Genomic DNA, 21650 nt, shown 5'->3' with positions numbered 1-21650 from the left:
AATGATTTATAGCTTGATGGGGCTTGCATTTGAAATTTTTGAGCTGCCCCTAAAATACCCCATCTGGGGTTTACTAAACAATTGGGATACTAACAAAAAAGGTTTTTTATATGCTATATAGGGCTATAGAATATAACTAACAGCATGATGTCAGTTCTATTCAACATAACTATTTATATTATGAGTGATAGTTCGTTATAAGTGGTTGATGGTGCACAGTTTGGTTTTCCTAGTACAACCCATTAAAAAACTAATACGGGGTGTCCATACTTTTGCCCAACCCTGTAGATTATTTTTATATTTTACCTTGTATTTTTATAACCAACTTTATGTAATTATAACTTCTGGAAGGCTGTCTTAAAATGTTAACATCAGTAACTCTATACCTAGCATTTGTATAAAAAGTTGGTAGTGTACCGTTAAACTGATATTAACTATATAGTTAATGAATTAACTTAAATTAAGTAAACACAATTTTACTACAAACCCCCAAGTTTGAAACATGTGTCATTCAAAGCATGTGTCTGATATGGCAACAATTCGAAAAGCAGTATATTAGCTTTAGTAATGATAGTTTTGTTGTAATGCTCATTTGTGACTATGTCACCACGACTATATAATCATTTATTGCAGCGCTGTAGTTGTAGTGACAATCTCCCGCTGTCGCGAAGACATCATCGTCTCCCGGTCCCGCGATTGCATCAAAACCGTGAACATCTCCACGCTATCGTCTCTCGTGATTGCAACGAAATTGTAATTATCTCCCGCGGTCGCGAAGACATACATCATCATCGTCTCCTGTGATGGCATCACACATTTTGCACTACATCGCCAAAAACATCATTATTGTCTCCCACAAACGTGACGAAATTGTGAATACCTCCTGCGCAGCAATGTATATTATGTCGTTGATAAATAAGTTTTTTGACAGTTTTACCATAGTCAATGTGATTTCCAATTTAGCGCTGTTGTACTTTAAAAATTCATAGTTAGTGTTGTCGACTATACTGAATGTACCGAATTTGAAATTTCACTGTCTTACAACAGAAATTCATACATACACTCTGAAATTAATCTATTTGAATTGAACAGCGTTACATCAGTGGTGTAGCTGCTTTTAGCAACCTCAATAAGGAGGTAGCCTATACGATTGTGACATTACTTTAAACCAACTGTCTGTAGACAAAGAAAACAGCTCCATAAACAAAGGCATGCAAACATGAACACTCACATTCTGACTCGCTGACCTCGTATTTCTCAGCTAAATCAACAGTTTACAAGTCGGATCTTATAAAGTAAACAAAACGTCGCTTCTGGATATCCATAGCAACCCATTCCCAACAGATGGTGCTTGAACAAGATTTATTTTGACTGCTAATGCGGCCAAATATTTCCTTTACAATAATTCTTACCTACAGGTAATATATATCCCTTAGTAAGTGCAATTAGTTTAAAAATTACCAATCTTGACTTAAGACAAAAAATTAACAACATTCAAAATTTTCCCCAAGTATCTTCACTGTCAATAAGTACCTTCGTAGGGTTATTGTCAGCCATTTAACAGCCTGATTGTCACACACCGCTTCTATTTTTTCATATCTTTATTGTATGCCAAAACAGTGCATATTAAACAATAAGCAATCATGTTCGTACACACACTTATTCAATCAAATTCAAGATGCCACCGTGTACATAACTTTTGGGATTCCTAATTGTATGCAATTTGTTTTTCGTAGTAATACAGCTTTAGTCATAGAGCTTGCTATAATTGCTATTATAAAATTGTTTTAAATAATTAAATCAACTAAAAACCTAATCTTAAAATCTAACCTAATCTAATCTTTAAATCGTTAATCTTTTAATTAACTTTTAAAATCGTGTGCTTATTAGTTACATATTTTGGGGCTTTTAAGGTTAATTGGTTAATTACAAGTGTTATAGGTTAAATCAAATTCATCAATAGTCAAATAGCTTACTGAAATCATAAACTACTCTGAGCATTCGAGCTTGGTACTTTGGTTGTCAGTCGATACAATTTCAGAACCAAGCACATCAGCAGCGAATCGTTGACATTTCGTTGATAAGTTGCTGGGTGTCTGATTTTCTGTCGCGTATAGGAACGTGCTAGAGGATGTGCGGCTCGGCACAAGATTAGACAAACTGATAACAGTTAAGCAGAGACTAGACTGGGTCGTTGCCATAATGTTGATAGCCGTGGAACTAACCATTGTTTGAACCAAAATTCACTGTCCTATTTCTAGATATTTATTTATATTGATAGAAAGTATTTCTTTACCTTACAGTATCCTTGGATATCTGGTCAAACTACATGTATCGTGAAAACTGCAACATCTTCACGTTTATCCTCTTCTATGATTCGTCATAAAATTTAAATTTGAACACGAAAGACACGTAGAAAATAAACACATTTAACAAAAAAGGTTTTCTCCAACGCACACACACACACACACACACACACGTGTATACAGAGTGTTCAATAAAGGTGGGGACATAATTTACGTAGCGATTCCTTGGGTCAAAATAAATAGAAACTCAAGAATAGATTTTTTCCCCAAAATCGCTTCGTTAACTAGATATCTACCATTTTGGATTTTTACATAAACATTTTTATCTTTGAATTTTTCAACCGATCTTTATGAAACTTGGTATAGAAGAGACCCATGTTAGAAAAAAATCATCTTGATTCAACTTAAAATTGTAAAATGGCGGCCATTTTAAATTTTTATATTAAAACAAGATGAATTTTCTTTCTAACATGGGTCCCTTCTACCTCAACATACATACTAAGTTTCATAAAGATTGGTTGAAAAAAAGATAGAATCCATATGATTTTTCCCCAACATGGGTCTCATCCATAGATGTCTTTGAGCGGCTGCCATTTTCGACTCGGTTATTGTTTAAGTTCACATTTTCGGCATTTTATTCTACTAATTAAGACCTTTAAAAGGGTGTTAACCCCCTTTGTGAGTGGTCACATGTTTGGTCTATACATAAAACAAAATTAGTTGCCCCCTATCTTCTCTTAAAGGGGAGGGGGTGAATTTTAGATTTTTTTGCAAAATGCTAAAAAAGTCATCATATAATATGTCGAAGTTGCAAAATTTTATCTTACACCGTTTAATTTATTTTTGGGTGTGTTAAGACTTTTTCAACATCCTGTATATGGGATCTGGCCTAAATAGGAATTCAAACTGGAAATTGAAAATCACCTTTTGAACTGAATATTTTTTTATACGGGCTTAACTCGCTGTATAACAAGACTTTTAAAATATAGTTTCGTTGTACACTTAGTAGAAATAATATGCATCACTTCTTTGATTTCTTAGTAATCAGTTACGGTGGCATATAACACTTTTGTCAGACACTCGTTCCTTTATATATTTGTAAAACATTTTAACTTGGTAATATAACAGTATAGTCTTGCAGTGTTTGTAGCTTGGCAGTGATGTTAGTATCGTTTATATTTCGTAAACTTATAGCTTTGCCTCAATAATTCGTCGTCAATCTGCAAAAATTTCAACTTTGCGGTAATCACTCGCGTTTAATAAATAATTCTGCGTCGATCGTCAACATTGCACTTTTGTCTCGACATCAATCAGTTGCGCTATTAACTAAGGAGAGATTAACAGTCTGTATAACTTGGCAAGGATCAGGTGCGCTGTCATTATTGCTTCAGTTAGTGCGTTGATACCTTGCCATCAACCGAGTTTATAACTTGGCAGTAATCAGTTGCGTTGATAATTTGGCGTCAATCGGCAACGTGGCGTTGTTATCTTTGTAAATCAGCATCGTTTAGATAGGTGAACTGATCCTCTAGGCCCGAACAAATGTTATGGTAGCTAGAAATAGAAGTGATTACAAACAAGCGAGCACAATTATTGTATACATACAGTTCTGGTCCGAACTCCCCTTGCGGCTTGCACACATCAACAAACCGTAAATCACTTGATCTACGTTCACATGTTTCGAAATAACTCGGAGAGCTATATTAGTTTACGACTAAGCAAAACTCGTATCATTATATCATCGTGCAAAATCAACATTAGGAGCGACAATAACTAATTGTTTATATCTGGCCGTTTTGTAATTTTTTGTTGATTTTAAAGAACTCCTGATATACCAGTGATTTGAACCTGTCATTGGACGAATGATTACACAACCCTCGTTTAAAATGTCAAGCAAACCTAGCCAGGTGTAATTCTTCTTATAAAATAGAATAATTGTTATATAAGATTAACCTTTGTTATCGTCCGAGTTCTTGTAGGTATGATGTTTAATGTTTATGTCTACCTACGCATTTCTTACCTCGCGAGAAATCTGCAGGGGTCTTCTTAATCACTAACTATAGTCTATATTGTATTTACAAAAATATTTACACACTCCGGTCACTAGTATCGCTAGTGATAAGTGATGAAGATGCCACACAAGGTGGAGGAATGCATAGGGTGACAAAAACATCTCACCTACAAGAACTCAGGCAACAACAAACTAAAAGTAAAAGTAAAAAAATGTAAAAGTAGGGTTGTGACCCATTATTTCAAACTAAAATTTTACGCCGATTACAATGCCGCAATTATTTTTTTAAAATCTTGATCCGTTCTAAAGTTATTAGGACTTTTTATAACTGTATTTTTAGCGCATTTTAACATTGTGCATTTACAAACTAAGACCATAATCTCAAAATAGTGCTAGATAAAGATAAGTATACACCACCATTCATTGTCGACATATTTTCACTTGGTTATGACGGATGTAGTTTTTTCAGCCGCCATCTTGGATCCGCCATATTGAAATGTGATAGATTAATTTAAATATGAAGGTGGTGTTGTGACCCATCATTTTGAGTTACTTTTTTATGCTGAACTCAATGCTGCAATCCGTTTTTTATTTGCATCTTTGAATTTTGAAATATTGAAATTTTAAATAAGAGTATTTTAATATTTCATCAAGAAAGCTTGATAACCAAAAACGGATTGCGGCATTGAGTCCAGTATAAAAAAGTAGTTCAAAATGATGGGTCACAACACCACCTTCATATTTAAATTAATTGATCACATTTCAAAATAGCGGATCCAAGATGGCGGCTGAAAAAACTACATCCGTCATAACCAAGTGAAAATATGTCGACAATGAATGGTGGTGTATACTTATCTTTATCTAGCACTATTTTGAGATTATGGTCTTAGTTTGTTAATGCACAATGTTAAAATGAGCTAAAAATAAAGTTATAAAAAGTCCTAATAACTTTAGAACGGATCAAGATTTTTAAAAAAATAATTGCGGCATTGTAATCAGCGTAAAATTTTAGTTTGAAATAATGGGTCACAACCCTACTTTTACATTTGGAAAAAAAAACTTTGTATCCAATATGGCGGATCCAAGATGGCGGCCAAAAATGTATACCCAGTCAAAATGAAGTACTTACTACTCAACAATGATCTGACGTGGTCCGGAGATGATATCTTAAGAAATGTAGAAAAAAGTAGGGGGGGAACTCATTAAAAATTCACCCTGTATAGTTATTTAGTTATTATATAATTTATAGTTATTTGTATAACTACATCTATAACGGTACAACCGAAATTGCTGTAAAAATTACCTTTCAAAAGGTGTTGGAATAATGTGATTTCCCCCTCAAAAAACCATAAAATGACGGAAAATCGGATTTAAAACGGCTTGACTATTGATTAAAATTTAGTATTATATTGTATTTTTTACTCTAAACATAATGATACAACCCCAATTGCTAAACAAATTTCGGTTTGAAAGTTATTGCAGCTTTTATGATTCACCTCATTAAATATTACTCCCACCGCTTACTCATGATAAGACTGTTCACAAGCTAATGGAAGAAAGTACAATATGTGTCAGATGCCTGATACCATTATTATTACGAAACTGAAATTCAGCCCCAAACCTGAAATTTAGATTTTTGAAATTTGGCATGACTTTAAATAACCACCATATTTTAATTAGTGAAGTAGAATTTGCCAAATTGTATACGAAATACTGTATCAAGAGAACGACATTTAAACAGGAGCTATTTATTTAAGATCTATTTTAGGTGTTAATGTTTGTCTTGGCATAACAAACAAAAATACAAAGTGTACCCAAAGATTTTATATACACCCTGTATATCAATTAACATATCGGGAAAGAAAATTTCTTCAGTTTTGATTTCTCCCATATGTGATGTGAACTTCGACTATGTGTTTCTTTACACTGGTCAAAAGATTAAATCTTAGTTTCAACATTTGCTGCTAATCATTTCAGAAAACAGTGCATAGATCTGCCGACTATATAAAAACTATGCGTACCCACAAACATTTTAGTCGTTTGTCACCAAACAAAGAAACAAAATTAGTAAAGACAATTTGATACCACTTTTGTTATTGTTTTAAAATCAATAAGTTTTTTTTTAAGAGGTTGGCGACCTCGTTTGACCCTGATTTTTCGTCTACATGGTCCTTTGGCTTATGCGTTATACGTATCGTCGGGGTAGGTTAGGTTACCAAATTTAAAATAATTAACAACAATGAAGCTAGGTCGATACGTAGCGTAGCCGACTATGGGGGGTAGATTTCCGGGTCTAGAATTCCGTTGTCGGACTTGTCTTATTTGACCACGGGGGTAGATTTTAGGAAGTAGATTTCCGGGGTAACATTGCGTAATATGGCAAATTACTGTATAAGCAAACAATTACATGTTGGTTATAATATATTGGGGTAAATTTCCAGTCGCGGGCTGTTTGTCAACCGACTATAGGCCCCGCCATCGTGACGTCAAAATGACGTACCGGTAGGCGTTTTTTCATGGGGGTAAATTTACGGAGGTAGAATTCCGCTACCCCACATAAAGATCGGTCTTTATTCCGTGGTCCGACTCCCTGCTGCGCTGTTCGTATCAGGTGTCCTCTCTACGCTCTACTACAATTATTATACATGTAGCCGTCCGCTGCTCCGCTCACAACTTGACCACTAACCGACGGGATGAAGCTACTCTGACAGCAGAATTGCTTTAAAAATAACCGCTTACCATTCTTCCAAATCTATTTCCACGCTTTAACGTGCAACGGACAATCTGTCGGTGTGTTGTTGTGTCGACGACGGTAAAGATCTCTAGGAATATCATTTGTCTGGCCCAGCTGTTTATACTTACAGCTCTTTCGATCAAAACTGTTCTGACATATTTACAAACAACCAGACATTTCTCATTAGTCGATATGGGTCAGGATCTATGTTTTGGGGCCACAGATTGTTGGATAGGCATTTCACTTCTGTCATAAACATAATGCATATTAATTATTATGATCGAAGACTAAACAATATTTAACTTTTTTCGGTTGGATTAAAATCCCAATAAAGATCGCAGGGAAAATATACCATAAATATTTTTGGAAGAAAATCCCGGCTCAAAAGTTCGGGTTAAATCGTTTCGTTTCAAAGCCGTTTGCACGAAAGGGCCCCCCTCCGACCCCTAAAATGAGATACCAGATTTGTAAGTTAATTGTCAAGACCGAACAAGAAATACCTTAACTATTGCCAATTAGCCCAATTAGTTCATGAAGTGTAAAGTAAAAATTTAACTTATATACATTAATAAAAGATTGATTTGATTAAAAACAATATCGTAATACTATTGTATATAAACTCGGTAGTATTTAGTTGTCCTTGTCCAGTTTAAAACACTATGACTTTTGAACATTAGTTTCTTAGTAATAAATTAAGAACCATTGGTTAGGATTTTTAATTCGATAAGAAATTATCGAAACTTGAATTATTCTAAATTATTATCCAACGGTTACCTTGGGGAATACAACGCCTAATTTGCGGGTATTTATTTAATTGATGTTATTCAAGGTGGTGTTTTATTTGTTTTATCTATCGAGTAGTTTCCTCTATACGTTTGGGTCAGAGGGTCATATAAACATACAACTTGGTTATATATATATATAGACAAGTGTGGAGCAATATATTCCACAGCATAGACTGTACAATCCCGATTACCCGGGTCCTTTTTGGTTGGGTATTGGGTGAAAAAAACTGTCCTTAAATTCAAATTAAGCAATATTAAAACTACCATCCCCAAAGAATAACAACACAACATAACAATATGAAATAATAAGAAGCGATTGATCTATTATTTAACAAAGATATACGTGTTATTCTCATTAATAATATTTGTATTTACAACTTCAGTAATGCAATTTAAAATTATGATGATAAGTTATGCAACGTTCCACCCTTAAATGTATTATTAGGAGTAAATTATTGGATGCAAAAATTAATTATTGGAGTAAATTAATTGAAATTCAATCGATATTGGGCTTATTAACAGTCCCACGCCTACAAACTACCGACCGAGTAACGTTACCCTAAAAAATACCTGTAAAATAACACTATCATTTAATAAGCATTCATCTGTCACTACTGTAATATTGCGGATAATGTACAAATTATACCCAACGTGCGTTTGCGTATTGTACACCCAAATCTACATTTGGACTAAATTTACTTAGTTTGTGTGTTGTTCAAATCACTAATCAACTATTGATTTTTTTTTAAATTTAAATGCAACATTTGTATGATATTTTAAATAACTTCAGAGGTAGGTCCAACCAAAAATGGCGTTTTTAATTAATGTTATTCACTAATCACACTACTTTAGCTTATTTGTTTATCAAAATAGATTTAAGTGTTGGGTTTTATGAACATATTTACTTAGTAATAGGAAGCCGAAACATTCACTGGCTACGGAATTACAACATCAACCATTGAAAGCGGTTTTACGACGAAAGTGAAGCTAGTTCAGAATCGCTGAATACATCATTAATTTCTAGTATTGTACAGTTACTGTGAGAATTTGCTGAGATATACGTGAATTGGTTTGATAGACTTTATAAACCCCATGTATACCATCTTTCCAAAAGGTAAATTAAGAACTTTTTAAAACAATCAACATTTTTCATTAAAAATATTCCAACAATCTCACGAGGTACATGAAATGAAAATGGTGTATTGTGTTGAATGTCAATCTAGGAAAGTGTGAAAAAAATATATTATCAACACAAAGGTGGTGCAAAGATTTGAAATTTACAATGGGCCTATGTATCATTACGGATATTCAAAGGAGTTATTTCTATATATTTTGTTACAATCGATGGTGGAAATAGCTTTTGTGCATGAGCTGTACTTTTGTTAATTGAAAAAAAAAATAATAAAATGAATATTGTGGAATAGTGAGACTCTGACGAAGGATCATAATAAAATACGTCCTCCAACGTTTTTTTCTTTATGTTAACTTTTTCTGTAAACATTTCAAATATGTTACAATGGCGATATATCTCTGCGTGACTGCTCGAAATCGATCACTACATTAACATGTTTTACCGTCTTGTAAACGTGTATAGTATAATATTATTGATGTCTTGAAATCAGTGGAAAACGAATTGTATCACTCTCATGATAACGGCAAAACGTGAAAAGCTAACCAAGAAGTCATTAATCCCGATAAAAGCTAGGTGGATCAACACTAGATTTTTTAAAACTAGACATAGACATATTTTATTCATGAATAAAGTACACGTACAGTGCACATCTCAATCGCCAAAGACAGTACATAGAGAATTCAAGGATAGTGTTTTCACAGTAAGCATACAATATTAAAAATTAACAATCAGTAGTCGTATGATAATAAGCAAAAGCTCATCTTACCTTACCTAACAAATTCGGGATCCATCTATGAAGGTGGCTTCGGGAATTCTGTGAACCACCTGTGAATTATCATCCTTTTAGTCTGAAAGTAAATTACAATTTATAATTTAGTTTACTTTCTTTAATGTGTTATCTTTGAGTTTATTGCTATTGATTGCCATATATATCTTTTATAATTTTGTTCTAGATAAATATTTTGGATGTTATGTTTGATAAATATGCTGTTTTTATTTATGAAGCTTAGGGTGTGAACACATGCTAAACGAAATCATTCAAAGCTTTAATTACAAGAGTACTGCTTTGGTAAGTAAGAGTTTCAGGATCGGAAATATTTGTTAGAGTGCATTGTATGTTTCTTATTTACATACTTAACCTTATGTGTTACCGTATTTACATATCCCTCATAGATTAAAAACCAATACTAAATAAACATGTTAGCTTTTTCCACCGTCAATCCTCAAAGTTTTTCCATGACTGTAGTTAGTTTCAAGGCTCAGTTGGTTGCCTCATCGACAAATCTTCCTTTTTATTTATTGAGCATTTAAACTTTACGTATATTGATGAAAGGTGTTCAACAGAGAAGCAATGGGACAACTCAAGCCTTGAAACTATAGTAATTGAAAACCGTAAATCTGTATGACGGTAAAAAGTAACAAAATCTGTTTATTCTGTAGTAGGATTTGGATTCTTAGTTTTGTATTAATTTATTTGTGCGTTTCTATATTTGACTCGGTTTATATTGAATACTATAGCAACTGTATTCATCAAATACGCCCCGAACAAACACGGTTATTTTTAACGATGCGAAAATACAATACAAAATCGGTTCTACACACTGTCATAATTTATAACAAAAATAGGGCATGTTAGATTGAAGTATCTGATTGTTTAGAGGAATGAACCAAGGTGAAAGAGCAAAGTTTGAGAGGAGAGTTGAGTGATCGACGTTCCAAATAATCACAGATCATGTTGGGCAACTTGCCAACATTCTGCTCGGCAATCGAGCGCGTCAATTGAAACAACTTAAGACATCGAGTATTTATTATCGATCAATCAATCGACCGATTCTCAAGATATGACGTCTTTTGTACGACGATTTCAACTAGTGGAATGTAGGAGTGAGAAGAGATTACCTGAGTAGCATTGCTAAACTAAGATCGGCGACATTTTCTAGCCAGCAATGATTAAAATCTCAATGATCTTTGAGCCGGTCCCAATTTTAAACCATAAAAAACTAATGACTTTTTTCTCAATTACACCGGAAGTCTACTGGTTATTATGAGAGTGAGGTTTCTGTACTTTTATAGTGATTGTAGTAACTCTATAAAAACCCAGCTCCAGAATTGTATTTTAACTGCCCCCAGGAGAGTGGCTAACGTAACATCTGTCAATTGTAATCATAGTCGTGACAATTTGTCTGGGGAATCAAAATTGTTAGGTACTTCGTGAAATTACAACCTCAACAAAAAAATCCTTGCATTGAATTGAAAAATAAATATACAGTTGGGTATGAAAGTAGGTAACAAATCAGACGCACGATTTCTCAATACCACGGTATCGAATTTTCGCAATTATCGCTGACGGATTTAATTACTGTATTTTTAAGGTATCAAGTTTTTGGTATATACTTGAATAATACTACCAACCATATGAGATCTGAAAATCAGTAGTCTTGCGCAAGAGGTGCAAGGTGGGCCCTTATATTTCCGCGAATTTCTAGTTGTTCTGCCCGTGCCACGGGGAGAGAACGCAGAGAAGATGGTGGTTCTACACCACCTTGTCCAATGCAAACTGCTGATTATTATTCGCTTGTTCTTGATCTAAATTAGTTTGATCATTATCCAAAATCAATTTTACAAGGTAAAATACTCTGCAGATGCGTTTTTACAAGCTGGAACATACGAGGCTCCTCCAAACTCTATGTTCCTCGTGCCACTTAATTGTATCCACAACATGTGGGTCCAACATAAATTGCTGTGTTTTTAAAATATACAGGGTGTTTCATAAGTCAGTTTACACTTTTCTGTTTTGAGGATATTTAAAAATAAAGTTTTTGTCGAACCTAGGTGTTCTTCTGCAATTGAGAGCAGCCATCGCAAGAGAGTTTGAAGACTTAAAAAAAAGAAGAAGACTTGAAGACTTTAAAAAACAATCAAAATCTAAGCAAAAAGATTGTTACAAGTGTAAAAATACCCCCGCCGCAGCAAACCTGCAGACTAAGTGAATTTCCATTTGCCTGATTTGATTTGCAATTAAATCTATTCAAATAACATTAGGTTTAACGAGAACTTAGGTTTGCTGCCTACAGGGTAATAAAGTGTGTTTTTTAGTAAAATATTAATAGCTTAGTATAAAATAAATAGATTGGCCAAGTTTGATCTAAATATATGCATAAACAAGCAAACTACAACAGTTTACGTATTCTCCATAACAATAACATGGGAATTTTTAATTTACAATTTTCTCCGTAACCAATAACCATACAAAAAAACTTCAATATACTGAATTATTTGTTTTTTAAGCTCTTCAAAATGGTCTAGAGAAAATTTGGGAAATTTTATGTTTTGAGGGTCAAAAATGAGAAAAACCAATTTTTACCCCATAAATCCCCCCCCCCCATAAAACCCCGTTCCCATGATCCGATCATGTTGGTTCGCGAACTCGTTTGAATAAACGTAGGTTTACACGTTTGTACCAAATTTCATCGAAATCGGATCATTTTTGCTCGAGTTATCGTGCTAACAGACACACACACACACATATATATATGAATTTGAACGGATGGTGTTTTTGGTTTCTAGGGACATCAAAATGAAAAAGTAAATCGGTCCCGGGACCTAAGTCTTACCGTGAGACCTACGGTAATACTTGTTCCCTATAAGGAAATTCGCTAAAAGCTGTGAAAATGCATTGAAGTTATTGGAAAGCATTTTGAACAATTCTTTTAAGTTTACAACCTATGTGTAGTGTAAATTCAGTTTCAATAAAACAATAATACATCAAAAAAAGATTAATACTACTGATTTTTGAAACATCCGGTATAATACTGAACTAATAAGTAAACAATTGAAACAGAATTCAAAGGTTCGAACACCATCCCACATTAGTCACTTCTCTTGATGCAATATAGAAATCTATGGAAGAATCACAAGGTTGAGTCAAGGAAAAGTAAACAAAGAACTATTAATAAAGTTACAAATACAAATCCAACAGCTGGAGGTTAGGAGAGGGTTAATCGAAAAACTGATATTTTTCGGAGAAGTTTCGTATCAAGGCCTTTCATTCAACTCGGGGGAGTTAAATTTTATACTGTTTCAGATTGTTTGTAGGAAAACACAGATATAAACCACGAATGTGATTTATATGAATTGAAATGATACGTGTACAATAACATGGATACTTGTTTGCGATGTGTGAAGCCCAGTTATTTTTATGTTGGTGTTAAACAACCTATTCTGAATTCTGACTGCTGTTTAAACATCGTCGTTAAATATCGGTCGTGGTTTTAAACAGAAAGAAGGTCAAATTACATACTGAACAGAGTGTTATTTTCCCAATAATCCTTAAAATAAATGAGCATTGCTTGGGTTAAGATGAATATTAAAAAGGTCTCATAGTTTATTTGAGTGATTAAATCGTTTAAGTAGAATACATATTCGTCAAACACTATTCGTCAAAAATCAAAATTATAGTTTCATAACAAAATGTTATGAAATAAAATTCCTGAAACATTAATATGTGAAACTGCAGGTGTAATGGGTCCACAGATTATGTCACTAAAGTAGTATTGACTACGTATTTTAATTGTTGTTGGCAACAACTTTAAACAATTAATTTTGGCCTATGATTAGCCAATTATAATCCCACATCGCCAATATCAGTAATAACCGCCAATACTCAGATTTCACCAAATAAGAACTGCATTCTTCGAGTTAATTGGCTATGTAAATGATTCAATGTTTTTGCTATGTTTTCCATCGTGTAACTTAAATCTCATTTTGCCGCCTTTATGTTCCAGAACAGACTGAGGATAGCTAATCAGAATGTTCTAAAATTAATTTTGATTAGCTTAGTATTGTTCAACAATCTAAATTCCACAACAAAACTCTGTATCTTCAACAACCGAAGATATCACAATGAAAAATGATTTTAAAAATATTCACATATTGAAGCGCTTTTGTCAAAGAGAACTTATCGCGAAAATCTACACCCGGAGAAATGTTCCTCATCCAATAAACCTGTTGAAATGGACACTCGTCAAAACAATTTTTAGATATTGTACCACATTTTAGTTTGACGGGTTTAAAATAGCGCGAACGTGTCAAAGGCCCCATAATGTGACGTATTTACACTCCATTTACTAGCTTACACACGACTCGCCGTTTCTGCCGCTTCTCCAACGGCAATATTTGTTCGTGTACGATGGATTTCAGTGAAAGACATGAACCATCTGGAGTTGTTAACATCAAAGCAGCGGCTGGGAGCGTCTCGAGCTCCGAGAGTGGATGTCGACAACCTCGCCTCGCGTTAAGGGAAGCATCGGAATCGTAACGATTGTTGGGTTGTTTGTTAAGAAGGCCAAACAGTTCTAAAAGAGGTATTGTGTTCTTTATTGCATACAGGAAGAATTTTATAACTGAATGCTAGAACACCTTGTGGTTTACAATTCACGGGTTACACACTCTGTATAACATTCACACATAGCATACTTTCTGTGATCATATTTGGCGATGGTAAGTTAATGTTAATTGAGGGAATATTGCGGACATTTCCATTAGTATAAAAAAAGTATTCACAACGTTTCTGATCTTGTGATCTAGAATCTTATCCCGCCGATAGGCGAGAAAATACCTCATTTAGTCTCGCTTGAGTCACCATATTTTACAAACGTGCCTATAATGTGAATGTTTAGTTGTTTGCCATTGAAGTAGGGCCTAATATTATTTCTATACTTTACGTTTTATGCCTTGTTTGACTATACAGTTCTCTGTGAGGTGTGACTCGTGTGATTGTCTTGCTTTGGTTGGGTTTGTGTTATTTTCTTGTTATGTTTTAGGTACTTTGTCACCTAAAGACAGAATCAAATACAAGATCACGAAACGTTGCAAATACTTGGTGTAAGTGAATTTCCCATATAGGGGATAAGCTATTACCGTAGGTCTCATGGTAAAACCTGGACCCAAGACCGATTTACTTTTTCATTTTGATGTCCCCAGAAGCCAAAATCCCAATCCGTTCAAAATGTTAGTACAATAACTGGAGCAAAAATGATCCGATTTTGATTAAATTTGGTACAAACGTGTTAACCTAAATTTATTTGAACGAGTTCACGCACCAGCATGATTAGACCGTGGGGTCGGGGTTTTATATGGTAGAAATTGGCATTTCTCATTTTTTACCCTTAAAACAACATTTTCCAATTTCTCTGTAAACAATTCTTTAGAGCTTAAAAATAAATAATAAATTGAAGTGTTTTTTTTTTTTTTTTTTTTTTTACTATTATTGATTACCTACGAAGAAATTTAAAAACATTGTAAATTTAAAACTCCTATGTTATTCTTATAGGAAATAAGTAAACTGTTGCAGTTTGCTTGTTTATTGATATATTTTGATCAAACTTGGAAAATTTTTTATACTAAGCTAATTAATATTTTACAAAAAACACTCTTTATTACCCTCTTTGCAGCAGCAAGCCTAACTACTCGTTAAAACTTATGTTATTTAAATACTGTAGATTTAACTGAAAATCAAATCGGGCAAATGGAAATTAGCTTAGTGTGCAGGTTTGCTGCGGCGGGGATATTCACTAATTGTGACAGGAAATGTCCGTTATGAACCTTAAGATAGTATGTCCCACGAGATCGATTACAACATGGGTGTTTTGCCTGTTTTATGTCTTTGGCAAGTTTGATACATTTCTCCTGGTGTATTGGTCAGCCCAGTGCATTCCGTCAGAAGACACAGGATTGTTACTATTGCCTTGCCAGATGACGATTTTAGGGTTCTAAAAAAAATACCTCCGCCACAGCAAACCTGCAGACCAAGCGAATTTCCATTTACCTGGCTGGATGTCTACTAAAATATTCCCTTAAAATTGTCAGATTTATTTCCTATTTAAATATTATTCATTTTAATAAGTACTTAGGTTTGCTGCTACAGGGAAGGTATTGAGGTATTTTTTTATTGAAATGTAGCTTAGTATTAAATAAACAAAATTGTCAAATTTGATTAAAATACGAGTATATCCATAAAGAAGCAAACTACGACAGTTTTTTATTCTCCATAAGAATAACGTGGGAATTTAAATTAAATTTTTTTATTATCTCTGTAATTGTTAGAAATACAACAACGCTTCAATATACAAAATAATTTATTTTTTTAAGCTATACAAAATGGTTTGGAAATAAATTGCGAAATTTGTGTTTTTAGTGTCAAAAATGAGAAAACCCAATTTTTACCCCATAAACCCCCGTTTCATTAGTCACATCACGATGGTTCGCAAACTCTCGTTCGAATAAACGTAAGCTTACACGTTTGTACCAAATTTCATCAAAATCGGATCATCTTTGCTCGAGTATATAGTGTATATATATATATATAGTGTATATAGTGTAGTGCTTGTCATATATAGATATGAATTTGACCGGGGGTTGTTTTTGGCCTCTGGGGACCTCAAAACGAAAAGTAATTCGGTCCTGGGTCTAGGTCTTACCACGAGATCTACGTTAATAGCTTATTCCCTATGGAAAATTCGCTAAAGGTGTGCTGGAATGCAAACGGGGAAATCAAGATAGTTTTTCCCTACTGAACACTTGACCCAAAACAGCAAAGGTTTCAATAATATTACAGAATTAAGTGCGTAAATCCCTCAAAACGTGCGTCCTACGCAGTTGAGTTGGTTTAGGTAACGAGTTGCGTTAAAGATGCATTACTAATATACATTTTCGCACTCAATGGAAATAAATATTGAAATGAAATTAAATATCATTTATTTATTTATTTATTTAATTTCAATGGACGATGGCTTTAGAGATTCACGTGTACTGTTTGTGGTCTCACGCCTTGAACTGTGTCGTCTGTGTGAAAACATTACGTTTGCATGTTGTGTGACATTTTTAAGTCGCTCACGTTAGGAATGGTACCTATGATTTGAGCATACATACATCCACTTGTTAAACGAAACATGTGTTAAAGATGAAAAGTATAATCTGTTTATTTAGTGTAAAGTATTTCTATTCAACATAAAGTACCACTCGATGAAGAAAATTGCCATTGCCAACAATCCATTGTTGAAATTCAAATATAACGATTGTTGTTATTTGTGCTGTAGGACAAAACAATATTCCATCACTTCGCAAAAAACTGCAAATAACATTAATTCCCAGATTTGTTGTATTATTTATTAATTAATTTTAATTCAAAGAGTGCAGGGGCGAGTGCTAGTTGCCTAAAAACTTATGACGAGGGTCATTTTACAGACTGAGGCTTGGCGGTGCGAGTGCCAGCCAGGTATCAGTGACCGGTTCCACGTTCCACGGTGTGGCGGGTATATGAGGGTGGGAAGGGCAACTAAAGATGTGATCGTTGGGTCAACCAAGGGGGCAGGATGAAAAAAACCTGTGAAAAAAAATCTAATGAGGGCTTAATAATCAAATCGATATTTTCAATCTTAGGGCAGCCCAGAAACTGTACCCGGTCTCCGTTACATCCTGCCCAACAACACCCTCTTCCACTACTACCCCTCCCCTGAACCAATCTTACGCTTTAACTGGCACTCGGGCCTATCTGACGGTTTTGACAGTTTACCCCCAAAGGCCAAAATAGGCTGGCACTCGCTCTGCTTCCCTAATTCAAATAAGTTCAAAGTAAAACAAATATTTCAGGTTAATCCAAGTCTGGCTAGCAACAAATAACACAGGGTAACTACAAATAGCGGAAAACAAACAAATATAGGCTTTGAGTACTGAGGTTTGGTGTTACACGGAGTACACGGAAAAGTTGTTATGGCAAAATACATCAATAAACAAGTTGCAGCAGTTAAATTGTTTTTGAAATATTAACATTGAAAGCAACCTTTGTGTGATCTGCACTTGTTAGTAGGCAGGATATAAATCAAGTTCAAAGATTTCTTAGAAACGTGAATCATAGGGGACATGAAACTTAAAAAATGCAGTGGTCCTAGGCCTACTGTAGAGGGCCTCACAGTTTCGCGGGGACTACGCGATGATTCGCTAAAATGGAACAATCTCCCATTTAATACTGTATACTGAAAATGGCCCACGTAGAATAAATGGAAAAAGATTATCCTTAAAATTTACCGTAATTAAAAATCTTTTTTAAAGTTGGGAACTATGATTGATACTATTACACACGTTATCAAATCACAACATTCATTTGACTAAAAAGGGAAAACTGGTAAACTAATTTGCTAATTCAATGTTCTTATTTTGCAAAATTATAGCTTATTTCTTGATACAATTGTTAACAAAATCGTGTTAGTGATACTTTAGGACTGATGAATAATTAATTATGTAGTAAACAGAAACACTTAAATTAAAATGTATATCTACTTTTACTTGTTGAATTGTACTTACGCATAGCCTAAACAGAAGATTGCCATTAGTAGAATCTAATTAGTAAAACCTCGTTCGTAAACAATTAAATAGTAAATCACTGTAAAGGTTGTACACTCCAGTGTTACTTTTATGTTATAAGATTATCTACTACTTTGGGTACAAAAATTATCGTGGAATGCAATCACAACACTCAGAAAAATCTAAAATAAGGATATGCTGTAAACATGTCCATAATGCTAAAAAGAAGTCGGTTAGAGTTATTTTTGCACACAAATGAAATACTCACTTTTGTTGGAACTGTTCCGCCTGGAGGACGGCGTGTAAGACATGAGGGACGAGCGTCGGGGAGGCGGCATGTCGGCGTCGGGAGAGCGGCACTGACTACCTCGGCGTCCCGGCGCGGCGTCAAACACACACACATACGCGCGCGCGCACTTTACAACACGCGCAACTGTACAAGGGGCTGACAACAATTAAACCTGCAGAACAAACCTGAGAGAACTTTTTTTGCCTAAAAGATGATTTCATATATTTCTGTTTACACATTGTATGGAAGTCACTGCTTTTCCCCAAATAGAAAATTCTACAAAATTGAGACTCTAAAATATGTTTTTAGGGATTATTGCAGACATGTTTTTTTTATCACATTGAGTAAAAAAATCATGATCTATATGTTTTCTGAATCTATAATGTTAGAAAGTGCCTAAAACATAAATTAGGATTAGAAAAAAGAAAATTAATCCTGAGTGAAAAAACTATCAGCACCAAAAGAGGTTAAGTGAACACCAGTGCACTTCTTTACAAGAAGGTAGCTGAAGGTTACTGGTTATAGTGACATATACTTATCATAAGCAAAAATTAACTTCAGACTTAAAACAAACTACTAACAAATAGTTACTAAAACTTAAATTTTCATAGCACATGCATATCAAAACCATCTTTAAATCTACCAATATCTTCTAAAAAATATGATGAAAATGACCTTTCGAACTTTGATTCAAAATAGGACAGTAGGGTCTATAAAAGAAAATATAACCTTAGCCAAGTAAAATAAAGGAAAAAAAAAAACAATTTTATTCCTTGGTCTCTTGGTTGGAGCTACTAAGGTCTGCCCAGACAAATTTGAGCATAACTGTGGAACCATCAAGCAGACATAATATTAGGTCAACAGACACAGAAAATGAGAGAGTCCTTATTGAAGAAGAAATGAGATTTTTATTTGAAAAAATTAAGAAATATTCGTATGAAGGAAAAAATCAGAAAGACTGCAAAAGAAACCGTACATTTCAAACCGACTAAGGACTTAGGTTTGCTACTTTAAGCTAGGCCCTAAAGTGTTGTTTGAATAGCAGATTTAATTTTTAATATGTGTTCATATTCTATCTCATCCTGATCCCACTGTAACATCCAGGGCCAAAATGCATCCACATTGATGGAAAGTGCTATAACTTATTCTCACAACGTTTTCAGTCACCAATTACAAGCCAAACAAGGAAATTGTGACCACAAACAAACGCTATTCTTGTTTGATATTATAAATTTTGTTTTCAGACATTTTAAAGCGAACTAAATAAACATTGGACTTTAGACACTAACGTTCCTTTGTAACAATACAAAGAGAAGTGAACAAAAGTTGAAAGGCATTAAGAATAAGTTATACTTGTAAATCATGTTTAGTGTATGAGCTCATAGTTTTAAGTAACCAGACATATTATTCGTCCACAAAAGTTGGGGTCTGTAGAAAAACGTGTACAAAGCACCTTTACGAAGTTATCATAGTACATAGATCTTTTGAAATTCTAACGTTACCTTCGATATATATTATTGAAATTCTATTATATTATAAGTTTAAATCAACAACAATAGTAACCGGTGCAAATATTCATAATTATAATACCAGGCAAAGACACCATCATAGACAAACCTCTCATAGATTGGAATTAGCTGCATCATTACCTCAAAATCTCGGGCCAAAACTACTTAACAAATTACCAGCCAATCTACAATCCTTAGTCGGAAGCGAAATTTAAAATGAAGTTAAAAAATACCTTTTAGACCGCGCATGATACTCTGTTGCTGAATTTTTTGAACAGCCCAATTGATAAAAAAAGGTTAAGCTACCTGATCTGTATTTATTACTTTTATGTGTTATCAGTGTTATATAGTACCAGCTTTGTACTCTATTAGCATTATTAATTTTTTATATTTAGAAGTATTTTAAGTAGACATATATAATACAATGCATATTGTCTGACTATGATAACAGATTTTGATTTGATTTGACATTGTCATTGATCAGTATCTCAATTATGTTGCCCCACAGCTAAGCGTTTTTATTTAATCAGATTTCTGATTTTTTGAATTTTAGATTTCACACTGACTGGAGGAATATTAATGGTTTTTGCAGTTGCTGAAATTCACGGGATGTTATTTATCGAATTATGTGTTTTGCTCAAAGCAAAAAATGTAACCCAAACTCACACCTAATGGTGCTAAACAACTATGACTTTGGAGGCAGGAAGTCACGCCTATAATCTCCCAGCAATATCAGCTGCCTTACTGATGTTAAATGTTCTATTGAGGGCCAATTTATATGTATATGTTGATTAATAAACATTGAATAAATGATTTAGGAGATATAATTTGGTGAATCGCTGATATACTAGCAAGGGACTTATCACCAATCACCGGATATCCATTGGTTATGAAATATCATAACATGGGGGTTCTGAGTCTTAACCTGTAGGAAACAAAAAAGGTATTTAGAGTGAAGTTTACTTTCTCTGTAAAGATTTCTCTCCAATACAATGCTATACGACAACTTAAATACAGTAACAATATTTGATATTTTGTGATTGTGCTACACTGATCATTTTGCAAACATGTAAAATTATTTAAAAAAAAAAAATTATTTCCCTCAATTCATTACCTACTCCACTGTGACATAGCAACTATAGAGTTTTGCAGAAGGTCCAACTTTTAGGAGTCAGGGTTTTACATAAGGGCTCCAAAACAATCCTACTCCTACAGAAAACTCAACATGGGTTTTAAACTTTAAACTTTTCAAATTTATAATTTTGCTTACTTACAATTTTAAATTGAAAAGTTTATTGTACAAACATACAAAAAACTTGCTACAAACATAAAATGGAATTGATTTCCAAATGATTTGTGGCTGAGATTATACTTGTCCTTACACCGTTCTTCAATACTGCAACTGTTCAGAAACTAGAATTAGAATGTCTTCAACTACAATATTTAAACCAATAAAAAAAAAATTGAAATATAGTTTACAGTATAATAAGTCTGAGGGCCTGAGCCTCCTAAGCCTTCCAAAATA

General features: G+C 33.9%; 1 protein-coding gene across 3 annotated transcripts in view; it reads right to left on the bottom strand.

The window, feature by feature from the left end:
• The window catches only part of LOC129005899 (protein SSUH2 homolog), a 36673-nt gene extending 17988 nt beyond the window's left edge, over positions 1 to 18685 (bottom strand). The window contains exons 1-2 of one of the 3 annotated variants that reach the window (XM_054434941.1): positions 18597 to 18685; positions 9740 to 9816 (exon numbers count right to left, since the gene is read on the bottom strand). Coding sequence is in view for 2 of the 3 variants with exons in the window: in XM_054434939.1 (XP_054290914.1) it covers positions 9740 to 9793; positions 18597 to 18666 (124 nt within the window). In the remaining variant the exon portion in view is untranslated. The remainder of the gene's footprint in view (positions 1 to 9739; positions 9817 to 18596) is intronic. The other 2 variants (XM_054434939.1, XM_054434940.1) reach the window with 2 other exon arrangements.
• Positions 18686 to 21650: the final 2965 nt, after the last annotated feature.

The sequence above is a fragment of the Macrosteles quadrilineatus genome, unplaced genomic scaffold (assembly GCF_028750875.1).
Source record: "Macrosteles quadrilineatus isolate MER2022 unplaced genomic scaffold, UCM_ALF_1.0 Scaffold_41__1_contigs__length_1036756, whole genome shotgun sequence".
Lineage (NCBI taxonomy): Eukaryota > Metazoa > Arthropoda > Insecta > Hemiptera > Cicadellidae > Macrosteles > Macrosteles quadrilineatus.
The sequence above is the reverse complement of the archived record's forward strand: the minus strand, read 5'-3'. Positions and strand labels throughout refer to the sequence as shown.